General features: G+C 45.9%; 1 protein-coding gene across 1 annotated transcript in view; it reads left to right on the forward strand.

Moving 5' to 3' along the window:
• The window catches only part of LOC138293211 (calcium-activated chloride channel regulator 1-like), a 704,166-nt gene that overhangs the window by 272,913 nt on the left and 412,581 nt on the right, over window positions 1-18,672 (forward strand). The window contains exon 7 of the mRNA XM_069232299.1: window positions 15,372-15,596. Coding sequence (XP_069088400.1) covers window positions 15,372-15,596 — 225 coding nt within the window. The remainder of the gene's footprint in view (window positions 1-15,371; window positions 15,597-18,672) is intronic.

The following is an 18,672-nucleotide window of genomic DNA, read 5'->3' on the forward strand; positions in this document are numbered from 1 at the left end:
CTCAGACATATATGTTTGCCTATGTGGTGAGCTGTGCCATCATACCCTCTTACACTGTCTTTTTTTGCAAATATTATCCTCCGCACACCAAACTTTTTTATTATCTCTGCATCGAAAATATAAGTTTAGCAAGTGCAGAGTGGCACTGAGATTCTTACAACAGCTAGAAGAACATGATACGTGTATTGCAGTTGGCTGCTTCCTAAAAAGTGCGCTTCATCTTTGTAATTCTGTGATGTTTTAACAATGACGTCTGTCTTACTATTGGCACTAGCTTCTTTTTATTACAAATGGAGTGCCTTATTATATATAACGTAGCCAGGCTTTATCTAAAAAAAGAACACTTTACCTGTAAAAAATGTTGTTATGATGCTTTTTCGAATACGCCTGTATTCCATGTTAATTTAAATATGATGGTAACAGGTCCCCTTCTTCTCTTGTATGTTATGAATCTAAATTCAATGTGTGTATTTTACAATTCATGTTTTGTATCTATTTTTATCGTGTCTGTAATCCCTATATATAAATCTATTAGGTTTTATCATGTACTTAAAGTTTTTTAGCAATGCCGTATTTTTCATGATCTGTTATTTAAGACCGAATAAAGAATTTTGAATTTGAACTTGAATTTTGAGCACAAAAATATTTCTACTAGTTTTTTTATGTTTAGTAATTTTGTTTACTTTTCCCTACACTTCACAATAGAGAGATCTCCACCAATGAGACCTCCATATGGCATCATATAGGGAAAAGTAAACAAAACCTCCCCCCTGCTTCAGGGGTGGAGACATGTAAGTCTAAACTTTTAAGTAACTTCGTATTCATCAATGGTAAATATCCAAAAGTAGTAAAGTTACTCAAAAGTGTAGAAGTAAAACTTCAGTGAGCAGCCCCAACAGTATCTTGGGTGCTGGAAGAATTTAAAAGAACTATGTTATCCATCAGAATTAGCATATGACGAATAAAGCAGCAATGAAAAAAGAAGTGACACGCTTCAATTGTGCCATTAGATCATTAGTTTGAGCTCTGCCATTTGAGACATGCAACCACAAAGCGGGCAGAGGGTGTGCTGAAGTATGGGAACGAGCAGTCTAGAAAGCAGACATCCCCTGGTTTGGGATTTAATTATTTGTTTAGGTGACAGCTAACAAGGGAATTTTTAAAAACTGAAGTCTACAGAAATTTTATTTTTACTTTTGGGTCAACATGACTCACTGCATCTTACTTACTGGTTCTTAAACTTTAAAAATCCTAACTACTTTTATTCAGGAATTTGGCAAGTTTGTAGTAAACAAATTATTAATACTATATGTTAAGTATGTGCAGGTGGCGATCGAAACGCAATGCAACCTTGGTTTGCCTGCTCATCACAGATACATATCTGGGCTCTTATTCCCAGCTAATATGTTCCTGTTTGAATGAGTTAGAAGTTAAATTGTCATCTTTTTCAGACAAAAAGTACTACTTAAGGCTAAACTCAGATCACATGAAAAAAGTTGACAGAACTGAAAGAAACCCTGAAAAAAGACAAAATAATTTTACGTGGAAAAACACAATTTGTTAGTAAAGATATATAGCAGCATGTAGAAATGAAGCTACTTGCTTAAGACCATGGGATCATTGCACAATTAAATACTGAGTAACGTTATCATAGCTTTGCTGACATGGATTTACTTTTATGCAAGCCCCATACACAGCAGGTACAAGTATCCATACTTTTGATTAGTGATTTACAGTTATTAGGTTGTCCCCTACCCCTTAGGAAAAACTGTAGTGTCTCAGGCCCAATCATTACCCAATATTTCATTCATAGTGATTTGATAAGCATGGTACTCTGAATTTTTAGCTACTCCACACAAGCAAATCCAAACATTTTCAGCTGCGATCTGCCAAATGTCTTGTTATAAAAAAATATTTGTTTGCCTACACCTTGAGCTGAGGTACTCTTACCTAACCATGTTATGTAAAATGAGTACTTTTGTACTGTACATTCACAACACTTAATTTATTTTCCCTAACTTTACTAAATCTACTTTATAAAGAAACTATCCTGCAATTTGTTGATTGCTATGACTTTTAGTAAAAAATGTATGAAATTTTGACTTAGCAAAGAAATGGGTTAATTTGTAGATATGTATGTTTTTATAGAATGGCAACATCCAATGATCCATTCTGTCTCTCTCTCTCTGATATCAAGAGGGTGTTTGTAATTAGTATGAATGTTAGACCTGTCAGCCACAGGGTGGGCTTACCCCAAACATTTTGCATTCACCTCTCCTATTTTTTGGAATTCTTTTTGTAGGCCTTAGGCCTCTGTGCGCTTTACCACGGCTACCCAGTGCTACAGTGCTTGGGCACACTTCCTAAAACATGGTAAAATTGTCTTACACCTGATTGCCATATTTAAGTTACTTATGTGTCCCTAGTAAAGTGGTATACCATATACCTGGGCCTGTAAATTAAATGCTTAGAGTGGGCCTGCAGCACTTATTCTGCCACCCACTTAAGTAGCCCATTAAAACATGTCTCAGGCCTACCGTTGTAGCCTGCTGGCAGTTTTAAGCTGCCAATTCAACTTGGCAAAATAACTGCTTTTTTACTCCATATGTAACTCCTAAAGTATGCCTAAACAGCCCATATGTCAGGATGCATTCTAATTAAAATGTTGGAATGTACTTTTAAGTTTTACATGTAACAGTAGTTAAAAAATCCTAAATTTGTTTGTCACTACTGTTAGGGACACCACTCTCATAGGATAACGTTGAGGTACCTTATTACATATAATAACTGCTAACTTTTTCATTAGGACAGGTAGGAAAGTCCTGTTTGGTATCTGAGTAATTGTACTTTAAAATTCTCTTTTGTGGTAAAGTTAATTAATAAGTAACTATTCTAAAAATGGCACTTTTACGAAGTTGGCACTTTTGTGCCTTAACCATTTAGTACCTGCAGTCCGTTTCTGGGTCACATGTCTATCTGCGAGTGGCAGCTGGCCTTTATATATTCCTCTCAGTCAGGCACATGGTAGGGGGATTGGGTGTGGCTGGATGGGCCATTTCAGGCAGGGAGAGGGGGCGGAGCTCTGTACAGCCCCACGTGCACTTCAATAGCCTCTGCTTTGCTTTTACACAAGGGACTTCACACTAGCCTATTGTACCCCAAGACAGACAGGGACCAGGGCAAGGAAGCAGGATATTCCATACACCTCTGTGGTGGTGTTCTGCTTAGCTTAAAACTAAGAGGGAACAAGCCTAAAGAATGCAAAGAATGCAGCACTCTTAGTCTTAGTAATGAATTCATTAAGGCACTTCCCAGATTCAAACAAAAGTATACAAAACTTTTAACATGAGCATTTAACTTGAATGCAGCAAAACTGCAGCTACTAAAATAAGCACATCAGTTGAATAATTATAATCAGAACGAAATGCACTATATCAACAATGAATATGTATGCAGTGAATATATATATATTTATGAATGCACACAGTAAAGCTAGATAATTAAGAATTAAAAATGCATCACTATGGGGATCGAATCCAACATCATCCTTGTATTTGCCAATGTCAAGCTGTGGAACCCTGGACAGCTGAGACAGAAGAAATGTTCCCCAATGGGACTCTTATTTTACAGAGTAATGCGTCCACCCTCAGAAATGAGTTCCTTCTGTCTCAGCGCCAAGCTTCCCCACCTTATGTACCTTAAACAAACTTAACAGGATGTTTCTGATAATCTCCCTCCTCTCTTTGAGTACGTTGTGAAATTCAGGCGCTGGCTATACTTGGTCTGTGTTGAAAACACACGCAAAAGGTTTGGCCCAAGGTATATTTCCAAAACAGAGCTGTACCCTTGTCCGCTATAAACATTTGCATCCTTGTACACTCTTATCAGTGTTGCATCCTCATGTTATGTTCTCTTCCCTGGTGAAAAAAGTGAAAACACATTAACAAGCCGTGCCTGGAAAAATCCCTGCGCCGCCCATATGACGGCTTTTGAAGCAAAGCTAAGCACAAAATGGAGTCAATGGTCAAGATAGAATGGGTGGTTAAATACAGATAGCATTACAAGGGGAAAGTCCAGAATCTTCTCCCACCTTAAGGTTGAAACCAGGTATAACAAGCATTTGCAATGCAATAGGTATCGCATTTGCTTGAGTTATAGCTATTGGCGTTATAAATGCATAACTGGACTTTTCTTGCCACATAAATTGGTCAACACTGCCACATAATTTGGTGCTATCTGTCACATAATTCCAGTGGCCCTCCATAGAACTAAAGAGCTTCCATTTACTGCGGAGAGTCTTGCCCTGGTGACCACTGTGGAGGGTCTTTCCCTGACGACCTTTGAACATTTCTTAGATTGTTTTTAGTACTGTTTTTTGTAAATGTTCACATATGTTAATGGATGTGAGGACAGGAACCTGTGTCACCAGATGTAATGTATGCAGCCGTACCTTAATTTTTTTGTGAAATGGAAAAGCACATGATGACTAATCTTGTTCTTAAAACTATTGTGGCATTTTAAAATTAAAGTGCCGTACAAGGCACATCAATCAATTTATTTGTATGGGAGTGTGTTTGCAGCGACTGTGTTTTGTTTGTAGGTGAAAGATAGCACTCGTCTGCTTTTACTCCAAATGCATTTATGTGCGTGAAAAGCACCATCATGTAATTTGCTTTTTTTTAAATTAACACCATATAGTTAGTGTACGTATATTTAAAGGTAGTAGTTTTTTGCAGTTATTTGGACAAATTTCCTTTAACAAAATAGAAATGTTAAACATGCCGCTTTGAAGAGAAAAAGAGAAAGGTTTCTAGAAGTTGCATTTCAATCCTGCAGTCCATTAGAATTGAAACATAGTAGAAAGAGGGGTTTAACATGTTTCTCGATATATTAAAAGCTAAAGGTTTCAGAGGGTGAAATGATGAGAGCTGAGCCCAGGGTCCGTGAATCGCAAGCCCAGCTGATCACGTCAAGCAGAACATGAGCCATTGAAGTACGTGCTCCAACCAGTGCTCGTGCATTTCCCACATCGCTGTCAACTTTCAAGCAATACAATTTGTGTTGTTGTGCAAAACAAACACGATACTTGTGTTTGCGTTATGTTTAAAGCAATGGAGTAAGCCTGACTATAACCTGGGATGTTAAAGCAGCCAAAACTGAACCCTGGGAAACACATTCAGTCTCACAAGCAACATCGGGACACACACATACAGTGACACTTCCAATAGTGCAAAAGGTCATTTATTTAGGACAGGCTTTAAACATAAATAACATTGAACTTCAAGTGTATACCCAAACATTAACTAAACCCCCAACTTCCAGTTTTCCTTTGCTCATCTCTCTCTCTTCCAAACCTCTCTTTGCTTCTCCTCCCCTAGACCCTTCCCTATTCATCACATGCCCTACTTGCTTAGAGCATACCCCCTCACTCTGCTCCTTCACCTCCTTGTAATTCCCTTTGGAAGGGTGGACAAGCCGCATCTGGCTCTCCACCCTCCCCCATCGTCTGTCATCCAGCAAAACCCACTTGGCGTTTTGCTGCCACACCCCAGGAAGAACAAACCTTCTTCAAGTCCCCCTTTCTCTTTTCTTTCCTTTTTTTTTTTTTTTTTTTTAGGTTTGTTCTCTAAACCACAACTTCTCTCTCCATAATTCACTTAACAGCAACATCAACTCTGTCAAATAATACACGTTTCCTAACTTCGACAGATGCACCCCATCCGCCCCAAAAAGTGTCTCCTCATGTTCCTTGATGTCCTCGTGCTTAAGGACCTTGAGCCCCTGGGCCCAACAGAAAACCCTCATGGCCCTGTTCAATTTCCTGCGAGCCCACTCTATGGCTCCATGATTAACTGCCCCTCTCCAAACTCATGTGCAGGTGCCGTGCAACCTTTGTTTCAACAATTCCAAGTCTCTCTGCATCAGTTGTATGAGTGTGAGCCCTGATAGCTTCACAAGGTCATTTTCCCCCAGGTGGATCAGTAGTAAATCGGGACATACCCATTGCGGCAAACTTGCAGTGATAAATGGAAGCAAACTTCCCCACCTCATGAGCACTCTTCCCCCACCAAAAAACTTCATGGTGTATTCTAGGAAGTCCCATCGCCCTGCCGTAAATTTGCTTCTCTGCCAACTTCGTTGCCCAGTAAATGAAAGAATGGCTGACCAGCCATGTCACCATCTTGCCATCCTGTGGCCCTGCCACGCAACCTGTAAGGAAAAAACACTGTAAAGGCTGTCCTTAAACCCCCCCCCACCCACCATACCCCTCAGGTAATCAAAGCACCTGCTTGAAAATTGCTGTATTATAGTCTCACATATTGTTCACAACATCTGGATTTCCATCTACCTATGGCCTTAATTTTTGCCCAGTCCCAACCCAAGTGAGCTGCTGCTGTAGCTGCGCCAATCCGAAATGAATGCATGCCAAATTCCACTGCGCGCCGGCCTAATCGCCTAAGAGCCATTCTCAACACCTGTAGCAGCTGATAACTAGTAAGCTTTGCCCCTGTGTCATGGACAAATACCCCCGTACTCCCCTGTCCTGCGCAGCCTTTGTTTGAAAGCCATCCATAGCCTTCACTGGGCACGCCAGTTCATCCCCCCCTTTTTCCAGCCATACCCATTTTCCCTTTCCCAACTGATCTGTCTTCGAGCATGTGAGCCAAATGCCCAACCGGTCCCCATGCATGCGCACCTCTTTTGTCTTTACCCCTATCTCTTTCCCCACTCCCAACAATTCAGACACTCTGAACGCACCAAAAAACATCCAGACCATGCACAGCCGGAATAAACCCACTTCATACTCGTCCGAGCAGCATACTGGCAATACATGTAATAACTTGAGAAGTATGTCAAACGTGATGGGTTCTCTGGCTGGTTTGCTTGCACTGGATCTAACTCTGCCCCAGCCCTTCAACATTCGCCCTAACAGGTCATTGTGCGCTGGATCAGTACCAATTTTTTTTTCCCATAAAACGTAACCCCAGCCAGTTTTCCCTCAATAGTTTCTGGAGATAAACCCTCCTCAATTAGATACAGCACAAAACGCAGTACGCGTGCCTCAAGATCCTGCAACCTTAAAGCCCAAAAATTCCTTGCAACCAACTCAAAAGATTGAACCTCGCTGTCACTGTGAACGAGACAGGGAGTCCGCAATCTCATTGTAAATCCCAGGTATGTGTGCTGCTTTGAAATTAACATTTAGAGATAAACATTTAAGCATAAACTGGCGCAATAAGCGCAACACTCTGAGATCCCTCGCCCGCTGTCTGTTAACTAGTTCCACAACCGTCATGTTGTCCACCTGGAAGACCACTGACCTGTTAGCTAATTCCTGTCCCCAGTCTGCCAGAGCCACCAAAAGTGGAAAAAACTAGAGGAAAGCAATGCTCCTTCCTTGCTGTACCCATAGCCGGGGCCATGGCTCAGCACACCATCTCCCGTCCCAATAGAGACCGAAACCTGAGGCTCCCGCTGAATCACAAAAAATCTGAACCTGCCATACTGTACCGGTGTCCCCAAAAGACATAGGCACCCCATTGAAATCTTTCAGAAAAGTTTCCCAAACTTTAATGTCCTTTCTCAGAGCCAGCGAAATCCTAATCCTGTGGTGTGGGAGTACTGCTCCAGACATAGATAACCCCAAACACCTACAAAATGTCCTTCCTCCCCTCACCACCCTGCATGCAAAATTAAGGTACCCCAACAACTTTTGGGCCGTTCGCAAATCCATTTTGCGAAGTCCCCGCACCATAGCCAGGAACTATAGAATCTCCGCAACTTTAGTTGCCGGCAATCTGGCCACCAACGTGTTGGCGTCCAATTCGATGCCCGAGAAGGTCATCACTGCAAACTGGCCCTCTGTTTTTTCTGGGGCCAAAGGCACTTCTGCCTGCTGAGTTAGTCTCTGAAAGTCTGCCCAAGCCCTTGCGCAAGCCCCAGATGTGGCCGTCCCTACAAATAAGAAATCATCAAGGTAGTGGGTCACCGTCCACTCCTTTTAACAAAGACCCACTGCAAGAAAGTACTAAAGCTTTCAAAAAGTGCGCATGAAATAGCACAGCCCATGGGTAACACCCGGTCCACATAAATGGCTCCGTCCAGTTGAAACCCAGAAGGTCGAAATCTGCTGGATGAATGGGTAATAGCCTGAAAGCCAATTGTATATCACATTTTGCCATCGTGTGCAATAACATCATTGACAGACGTTCCCTCAGGCCATGACAAGTGGTGCATTAAACAAAACTCACCCGGTGCTCTTTTGGGCACGACCCCTAGGGGTGATATCATCAAATTCTCACGTGGCCATTCATAGAATGGCCCTGCTATTCTACCCTGGGCCACCTCCTTCGCCACTCTGTCGTGAACCACCTGAGGTTGTTCTTTGGCTGACCGCAAATTATCTGCCCATCTCCTATACCGAGGACCCTGGTAACCTACTCTAAAACCTTCACGAAAACCCCACTCCAACTGACGGGCCTTACCCGCGTCTGGGTAGCTATGTAGCCAGGGCAATAGAAACTCCAGCCTAACCGGCGTAGGACCCCTTTGGCGCAGTACCGCCTTGTGTGCCCCGCCCTCTGGACGCCCTCAATTGTTCTGCTGGACTGGATAAGGAAAAGCATTGAGTGACTGGATGACGGCCCCCGCACTTGGAGCAATCATGTTTGAACCTACACTGTTGTCGAGAGAAGAACCCCGTGGTGGGCACTGGGGCCTTGCTGGCTGTGCACGCCCCTCCCTGGGTGGGACGAGACTGAAAAGGCTTATAGACGACTGGCAAACCACTCGCTGTATGCGTGGAGTGAGATTGAGCCAATGCCATCCATTGCATCCATAGTTCAGAGTCCACATCCCCCCATGGTTTTTCAGGATTTATGCTCACCCTGGCCCTGAACTCATCGTCGTAGCTTAGCCATGAGAAACCCCCAAAATGTAACTGCGCCTTCCTTATGATGTCCATGTACATAAAAAGTGCTATGGCTCAGTCCGGATACTTCTCACAATAGATACTGGCAAATATCAGAAAGGCCGATGTCCAATTATCCATTGTAATAGGGACCCTGGGCCTACGTGCCAGCTCCCATTCCTCCTCCTTGGAACCTTCCTTGGCCTGAATATCCCTATGTAAAAGTTTTAAAACATCTACATATTCATGTCTCCAAATTCGCGCTTTCGTTTTCTCTGCCACATGGGACCCCAGTGGCATGGCCAATCCCATATATGGGAGCCGCTTCTTATGGCTTCCCACTTCCTTATCTTCCGTAACCGTGTCATCCCTGTCTTCTGACTGCCTTGTTCAGTAACTGCTGCAGGAAGGGCCTCCTTAATCTTGCTCGCATCCCCCTCATGGCCTAAACTAACACCGGGTGTTTCTAAAACTGACCCATCTCCAACCCCAATAGACTTGTGTGTACATGAACCTTTGGTGCCTCCTCCCCCTTCACCCCAAACTGACCACCAACTGCCCTTACCTCTGTCCACTTCCCCCATGTTCCACAGCGTTTTCTTCAAGAACTGTCCTCGTGACGTCACTTGTCGCACTCCTGATGGCCCTTCTGCCAAACCAGTGTCCTGTAAGGCAAAAGCAGAGGAAGAGGTTGCGCCGCACTTGCACCCTCGCCCCCCCCTTCGTGACACCGCTCACCACCGCCTCACGGATCTCTCCTTCTTCCCAATCATCCCCTTCCTCCTCATAATCCAGATCCAACTCATCATCTCCTTCCCACTCAGACCTGCTCGCCACATACCCCTGTGGCTTCACTATAGATGCATCAATTGGTTCTTATCCCACATGGCACGAACCATCCGTTTGGTTCCCACGTTCCCGCAGTGTAGAGAAGGCCACCGCCTGCCCCTCTAGTGCTTCAGACCAACGTCGTGAGGCCGTGTTGCGCCCCGTTGGCGTCATCTTCCTTCTGCCAACCTCAGCTGTTGGCATTGTCTTGCCTCTCCCCCTGTGGCCGTGTGCGCCACCAGGGCTTCCAGCGCCGACCTGCCCTTCGGCCGCACCAGCCCCCTGTCCCCCCCCTTCTGTCCGTGGTACCCAGACCCAGCTCCCTGCCCCTGAACTGGAAGGCTGAGGCCCCCTGGTGCCCAATATGTCTGTGGCCCTTCTGCTCGCTTCCCCTTGAGCCGCTAGCTCCTCCCGGTCCCTGCACAACTGGGCCCATCTGGCCTCAGTCTTTGCGATGGCCCTGCGCTGTTCCCGAATCCTGGCCTCCAAATACCACGTCTCTACTTGGTCCCAACCTGCCTGCCTCCTAGGGCCCGGGCCCTCTGGCCCCCCCCAACCCCAGCTGCCTTGGGCTTAATTTGTCTGGCCTGTCTTGGGGCTACCTTGGCTTTAGCTGCCCCCCCGGGCTTTGCCCGCGTATTTTCCCTGTTTTTTAGCTGGGGCCCCCGCAGAGGAGGCTGGCCCCTTCCTGGGGCGTGACAAATCTAAAGGGGCTCAAACCCCTCTGGTTCCCGGCATGGGTTCTGCCTCTCCACCTGCCTGCCTTGTCGGTGACTCCCCACCCGCTGGGTACCCCATGGTACCTGGGGGCCCACTCTGCTTTGAGCCTGAACCCATGTCCTCAATGGCCCCCTCTGCCCCTGCCCCATTATCATCCTCCTCTCCTGAAAACATTAAGGGGCTGGGAGCGCTTTGCACCCCCTCCCCAGCCTTTTCTCTCTGTTCTTGCCCCCCCCTTCCTTGTCCCCATCTGAATCTAAGTATTGGCATGCGGCGATGACAGCCGCTACCCGGCTCGACGCTGCACGCGTCGGCCGTGTCATTCCGACCCAGGCCTGGTCAAGAACCCCAGGCCTGAGAAGGTCGGAACGGCCGGCTTTGCCTAATACGTGAAGCGCGGCCTTGACTGCTTCAGCGTCATGGCTGGTTGCCATGGCGCTGTGCAGTGTGAGGGGCGAAGCCACGTGTAGAAAAAGGAAAGCACCCGCGACACGCCCTCTCTGGCACTCCCTCGCTGCTCTACCTAGCGTGACAGCCGCAGAGCTCCGCGCTTCAATTAAACTAATCTGGGTACACCCTCCAGCTCCGGGCCGCAAAACCTCGGGCCTCCCCCGCCACCCTGGAAAACCCACCACACTCGCCATTCTAACAATGAGAGGGTCGGCCTCAAACTCCGCTCTTCCCTAAACAACGGTCGGCTCGGAAAGAGGCCGACCCTCCTCCCCACCCCCCTTTTAAGCCTTACCTAAATCCCACCCCCACTTACCTGTCTTCCAATCCGCCTTCTACACGCCACTTCCTGCAGTCCCCCGAAAGTGCCCGCCGAGAGACTAGAGCGGGTCTCTCTCTCCGCGGGCCCCTCCAAAGTCACATGCCCATATGTTTTTGTTGTTTATTGCTTCCTAACAAATATTGTAAAACTTACCAAAACTGCATATCAGCAAGTTATCATGTGGAAAACTTTAAAAGCCATTTCTGGGCACACTTCTTTGCGACCTCTAGAGAGGACTGACACTGCCTTCTTTTTTTTTTCAAATAAAGTTTCCTAGTAAATGCATTTTAAATCCGTAATCCCTTTGAACTTTAAAGAAAATTAAAGATGTGGCAGACATATTTTAATAACACTATAGTGAGAATTTAGCCTTTACAGAACCTATAGTAATTTTAATGAGTTTCACAGTCTCTCTCCCCTTCTTTGAAACCGGAGTTAGGATGGTTTCACATATGGCAGAGGAAAGTAGAGAATCTGCCGCTTTTCTTTTGAAATAAGCCAGCTGCAACAGATGAGCCAAAAGATTAGCATGACCATAAAGATTGTCATCTCCATTACTAGCTGCATGTTTTTTTGTCACAACACCATACAATAAATTACCGAAAAACACAGGATGTGAAATCAGCAACCGAGACAAGAACCATGATTCCTGGTTCCCTGGTTCCCAAGACTGGTTCCCAAGACTAAAAGTCTACAGCAGCAGCAGGAATAAAGGCACATCTGTTTGTTTCTGTGTAGCTTAAACCGTGTGCACATTTTTATTATTTGAGACTGTCCCGCATCTTTTACTTTTGACACATTTCACAACTATGCCGCGCTAAGCCAGCAACCATCAGCCCGTGCTGTTTAAAACGTAAAAACCCAGGAGATGAAGCGCAGTGTTGAAGCAGCTACTGCGGTCAAACTACCACAAAAACAAACACACTTTGAAGGAAGTGTTCGTGCTCGTGCACATTTAGAGTGCCCTGCTAAGCCACCAACCATCAGCCTGTGCAGTTTAAAACTTCATAACCCAGGAGATGAAGCACGATGTAAACGCACCTACTGTGGTCATACTACCACCAAAACAAACACATTTTTAGGGAAGTGTGCGTGCTCGGTGCACGTTCAGAGTGCTGCACTAAGCCAGCAACCATCAGCCGATGTTGTATAAAACTTAATAACCAGGCAGATGACACACCATGTTTAAGTGGCTACTGCAGTCGTACTACCACCAAAACAAACACATTTTGAGGGAGTTGCTCAGTGCACATTCAGAGTGCCTTGATAAGCCAGAAACCATCAGCTGATGCTGTATAAAACTTAATAACCCAGGAGATGAAGCACGATGTAAAAGCACATACTGCGGTCATACTACCACAAAAACAAACACACTTAGAGGGAAGTGCTCGCACTCGATGAACCAGAGTGCCTTGAAAATCCATGCCAAGGAACGCGGGAGTCAGGCAGCGAAGAGAGGGTGAAGAGATCCGACAAAGACAAAATTTGACCAGGATAACAGCCTGATTTATAGCCTCGTTTACAACTAAGCTAAACAGAAAGCAAGAATGCTCTGCAAATGAAAAGGGAAGCTTCCCTGTATTTACCTCCTTTGGGGCCCCATTATCTCAAGGCAAGATCTCAGATCATGCTGCAGAAAGCCCTCATAGTCCTTGGGCTCGACAGGCCAGGGATGCTCTGTAATTCACACAGGGCGGAGTGAGGCAGAGGGCAGGAATGCCAGGGGCACTCTTTATTGGAAGCAGCGGTGAAGTGGAAAAATAAGGGAAACAAGCATTTGGAATGCAATGGTGTCGTGTTTGCTCGAGTTATAGCTCATAGCATTGTAAATTACTGACTAGACTTTTATTGCCACACAGACTGAAAATAACAAGAGGAAGAGAGCTAGAGCAAGAGCAGGCTGGCCCTGGAAAAGCCCCCCTCTGATGTTGGTTTGTTTACAGAGGGAGCTGGTGGGGAGGAGGGACTGAACACACACCCACAGTGCAAGGCAAACAGGCCAATACTGAAAGAAAAAATCCCTTACAGAAGAGATAAGCAGGACACCGCGTAATGACACAGTACTTTGTGCTACTCCCAAAGTGAAAAAAGGCAGGACAAAGAGGCAGAACTGACCACTAGCAAGCAAGGATTTTTGAAGGACACTGCAACTAACAAATCAAAACGCTGGAACTCATTCTATTGTATACTTTAGTACACAGCAGGCCAAACGCTAACGCTCGACCTAAAAAGGGAACCCTCAGGTCTGCTCTTCAGTACCCTCCTGGACCTGTAGATACTACAGAAGAAGGACACCCTGCTGCCCTGCTGCTTGAGGCTTGCCCTGCTTGCTGAGAATGATGACTGCATCTGCTCCCTTGATCCCAGAATGAAGTGATTTGCAGGGTCAGCTGACTGACCTCTTTTGAGCTGCAGGGACATGACCTTGAGAGGCGTCTCTGCAACTGCTCAGCTGTCCTGCTGGAACTAGACCTGACTGGACCTGAAAACAATACCTGCTTAACGCTGCTGGCCTCTGCTGGAGTTACTTTCCGATCCCCAAGGCTTGCGCCCCAGGTCCTGGACTCTTGGTGTGGCATCAGTTGAGCTCTTCCATGAAAATAAAATAGAAATCCTGATGTTTTGGCCCTTTCCGATAGCGAACACACCCATTTGCACCAAGATATTGCCATCAGTACCAACTGCCAATGCGAAGCTCCTGTGAACCTGACTCTTCACCCTACTAGGACCGCCAGTGATGACCAGCAACCCGAGATCTGCACTTTGCGCTACAGCATTCACAGATGGCTGTGACTGCCAATGCGTATCTTCAGCAACGACCGTTCGTGATGACCAACAGGATCTTCAAGCTACAACGATAACCATCTCCAACACCCAGCCTGTTCTTCATGCTGCAGCAACTGCCATTCACAATGCTCTCCCTGCTCCTCTTAGCCTCCTTCACCATGAATGGCACTGTTTGTGCTGGACTTTAGAATTTATTATTTTCAGTTGGACTAATCTACTTCCTGTATCTGGCACATGTTCCATTGCAGTCAGCCTGAACTTGTCAATCTCACCCAGTCTTGCACTCTCTGCTTTTAGGTGATATACTTACCTTAAATCTTTGAAACTACACATCTCCGGTTCTACTGATTGGATCTTTGTTGTCAAATAATTTATTAACTTTTATTCTATTTTTCTAAATTGCTGTGAGATTTTTCTTCTGTTGTGTTTTCAGTGTATTACTGTTTGTGTGCTGCATAAATGCTTTGCATATTGCCTCTAAGTTAAGCCTGACTGATTTTGTGCTAAGCTACCAGAGTGTTAAGCACAGGTTTATTTAGTGACTTTTTGTTGTTCACCCTGACAAGGATTGTGGCTGTTGCTTAAGTAGGGCCTCCTCCTCAACCAGCAACCCAATTTCTCACAATGTCGGTATGGTTTTTCATCGTTTGCACTGATATTTTAACATGTTTGTTATGGGAAAGGCTTCGAGGGAAGTGATAGGTCGAGAAGCATCACGTGGATTTAGCTGTTCTCTTTCTTTGACCCCATAACCATAACAAGTATTTGCAATGCATTGGGTCTCGCATTTGCTCGAGTTAGAGCTATTAGCGTTGTAAAATCCTAACCGGATTTTTCTTGCCAAATAAATTGAAAATGAAAAGTAAAACAGTTTCCCATAAGCAAGCTGATTCAAAGTGCCACGGCATGAGAGTGAAGGAGACACACAAAAGGAAAAGGAAGTTTGCTCGCAGTCAAACGTATTGGCAAAAGTGTAATTAGCCATGTAATAGGGTCGATGGCCAAGGTGGTAACCAAACCACCCCAAGGAGGGATAAAAGTAAAGCATTTATCAAGGATAACAAAGGATTGCTCAAGGGCAGGCCCATGAACGAGCAATAGTGATGGGTGTGAAAGCCCAAATATATAACAACATGTCAGAAAAGCAGCACTTGAGTGCTACTATGCTCAACCTAAAAAATGGTGTTAACTTAAATGTAGTACAATGTTTTCATGTATATATTTACATTCACCACAAAGTTTCAATATGCTTCTTCTGCACGATATAGATTTTCACAAATGTTTTTTTTCAATGTTATGCTTCCTGTGACGCACCATGACATTAATTTGTTTACGTTTGACCTTTCTTTGCAGTATAATCGCATTAACCGACTGCAACAAGCCTCGGAGCTGTTTTTGCTGCAGATTATTGAGGAAGGTTCAAAGGTTGGCATAGTCAGTTTTGCGTCATCTGCATACATTACATCTGAACTACGTCAGATAATGAATGATAATGTCAGGAAGACGTTGGTGTCATATCTTCCAAAAACAGCGTCAGGAGGAACAAACATATGTGCAGGAATACGGAAGGGATTTGAGGTAAAACATTACGCATGCTACCTTTGTTTGCTAAAACACATTTACTTACTTTTTTCTTTATTATGTAATGTAAATATTGTTTGTTTTTAAAGTGTGCTTGATGTTTTTAAATGTAAACCGCAAGAGAAAAAATAGAATAGCAGGTGTCTGGACAAGAACATGAATGCAACCGTGTTCATGTGCACAGACAGACACACAATGGTACACCACTGATAACAGAAACAAATCTCTGTCCAGTAACTCAGCCTGACCTGCTCTTACGTCTTTGCTATGATTACACATTGTAAATAATTCACAACCCCATTGCCAAATGTCATACAGACTCTCTTTGCTGATAGAAAAACACAGATTTATGTAGGCAGCTACTGGTGTCCATCTGAAGGTCCATATATGCTTGCGTTAGCCTCAGTTCCACTTGGTTGTGGACAAAGTACGTAAATGTATTGTACACGTACATTGAATTTAGGTGCAAACAAGCACCATCATTTACGAGTGCAGTTCATGTCGTTAATTTACAAAACACGATTTCGTGCAAATTTGCTCCCACTTATGCCCTCATTACAATTGTGTCAGTTTTTTTTTATCCTATAGTACCACATCCAGTATTTTCGATTCATGCCAAATGGGCGCATGATCTGACATAAAGACACCATTAAAGTCACCACAAACTCCCACGACACCCTCGACAGCGCAGAACACATGCACTTCCTAATCCACATTAACAAAAACACCACCCTCAGAGGTACACTAATTTACAGATCCCCAGGACCACGCCACGCCTTCTGTGACACCATCGCCAACACCATCAGCACGCACGCCCTCACCTCCACAGACTACATCCTCCTTGGTGACTTCAACTTTCACTTGGAGAACCTTCAAGACCACAACTCCTCCTCTCTCCTAGACAACTTCACCAACCTCAGACTCAAACAACTGGTCATAGCACCCACCCACTCAGCAGGACACACACTTGACGCAATCTTCACTTCAAGCCAATACATAACCTCCACCCACACCACCGAACTCCACTGGACCGACCACCACTGCATCCACTTCTCCTTCGCCAAACCCCCCACACACACCACAACAAACACACCACGCCCTACCGCATGTGGGACAAGATCCCCACAGAACGCCTAAACTCCCAACTGGCACATAAACCCCCCCCCACACACCAATGACCCCAACACCGCGGCCCACAACCTCACAAAATGGATCACTACCTGCGCAGACACACTAGCCCCCCTCAGAAAAAACATCACTGCCCGCAACATCAAGAATGCCCCATGGTTCACCACTGAACTCCAAGACTCCGAGCGCAAATGCCGCCAAGCGGAGAAAGTCTGGCGACAAGAACCCCCAACAACCAACTTCTCCACCCTCAAAACCTCCATTCACACTCACCACCAACTCATACGCACCACCAAAAGAGCACACTACAAGGAACGCATTGACAACAACTCCCAAAACAGCAAAGAACTCTTCACCATCATTAAAGAGCTATCCAAACCCAAAGCCAGCAACATAGACCCCACACACACACAACCCCTCTGCGACTCCCTCTCCAACCACAAAATCCTGGACATACACAACAGTTTCATCCCACACACACCTACCACACACGCTCCTCACCCGTCCAACTCAGACCCCCCTCACACCCCCTCCAACCTACTTAACACCTAGGCCTCAACCACCGACGAAGAAACTGAAAAAAACATGAATTCCATCCACTCTGGATCCCCCTCTGGCCCCTGCCCCCATCGCATCTACAACCATGGCCACCAAGCTTCGCGACATAATACCTCATTCGACACCGCCACCTTCCCAGATCTCTGGAAGCACGCAGAAGTCACCGCACTCCTAAAAAGGCCCAAAGCCGACCCGGATGACCTCTCCAACTACCGACCCATCTCCCTCCTCCCTTTCCCCTCCAAGGTCGCTGAGAAACTAGTTAACACCCGCCTATCCCACTTCCTTGAGGAAAACAACACACTCGACCCCTCCCAATCCGGGTTCCGCAAGAACCACAGCACGGAAACTGCCCTCATCGCATGTACTGATGACATCAGAACCAGTGTCGACAAGGGCGAGACCGTCACACTCATCCTCCTAGATCTCTCCGCGGCCTTTGACACTGTCTGCCAACACACACTCCGCACACGCCTCCACAACACAGGAATTTGACACAAAGCCCTAGACTGGCTCACCTCCTTCTTCACCGATAGAACCCAAAAAGTCCGCCTCCCACCCTTCCACTCCACTGCTACCAAAATCATCTGCGTAGTCCCCCAAGGGTCCTCCCTCAACACCACTCTCTTCAACATTTACATTACCCCTCTTGCCAACATCCTCCGACCATACGGAATCACCAACCTCTTCTACGCAGATGACACCCAACTCATCATCTCCCTCACCCGCAACCCCACCACCGCCAAAACCAACCTCCACGCTGCACTCCTTGACACCGCCACCTGGATGACAATAAATCACCTCAAGCTCAACTCCAACTAAACCGAAATCATCATCTTCGGCCCCAACAAAACAATATGGGACGACTCCTGGTGGCCCACCGCCCTAGGCCCTGCACCCACCCCCCGCAAACCACACACGCAACCTCAGCATCATCCTGGACCCCTCCCTCTCCATGACCCAGCAAATCAACACAGTCACTTCCTCCTGTTTCCACACACACCACACGGTGAAAAAAAACCTTCAAATGGATTCCCACAGAGATCAGGAAGACCGTCACCCATGCACTCATCAGCAGCAGGCTAGACTACGGTAACGCCCTCTACGCCGGCACCACACTCAAACTCAAACACAAACTTCAGAGAATCCAGAACACAGCCGCACGCCTCATCCTGGACCGCCACGAACACATCTCACCACACCTCAAATCCCTTCACTGGTTCTCCATAGACAAGAGGATCACCTTCAAGATCCTCATCCACGCACACAAATCCCTCCACAACACCAGCCCAACCTACCTCAACGAAAGAGTGAACTTCCACACTCCCACCCGCCACTTCCGATCTGCCGACCTCGCACTCGCCACAGGAGGCAGGTCCTTCTCCTA

Source organism: Pleurodeles waltl, chromosome 4_2, assembly GCF_031143425.1.
Source record: "Pleurodeles waltl isolate 20211129_DDA chromosome 4_2, aPleWal1.hap1.20221129, whole genome shotgun sequence".
In the NCBI taxonomy this organism is placed as follows: Eukaryota; Metazoa; Chordata; class Amphibia; order Caudata; family Salamandridae; genus Pleurodeles; species Pleurodeles waltl.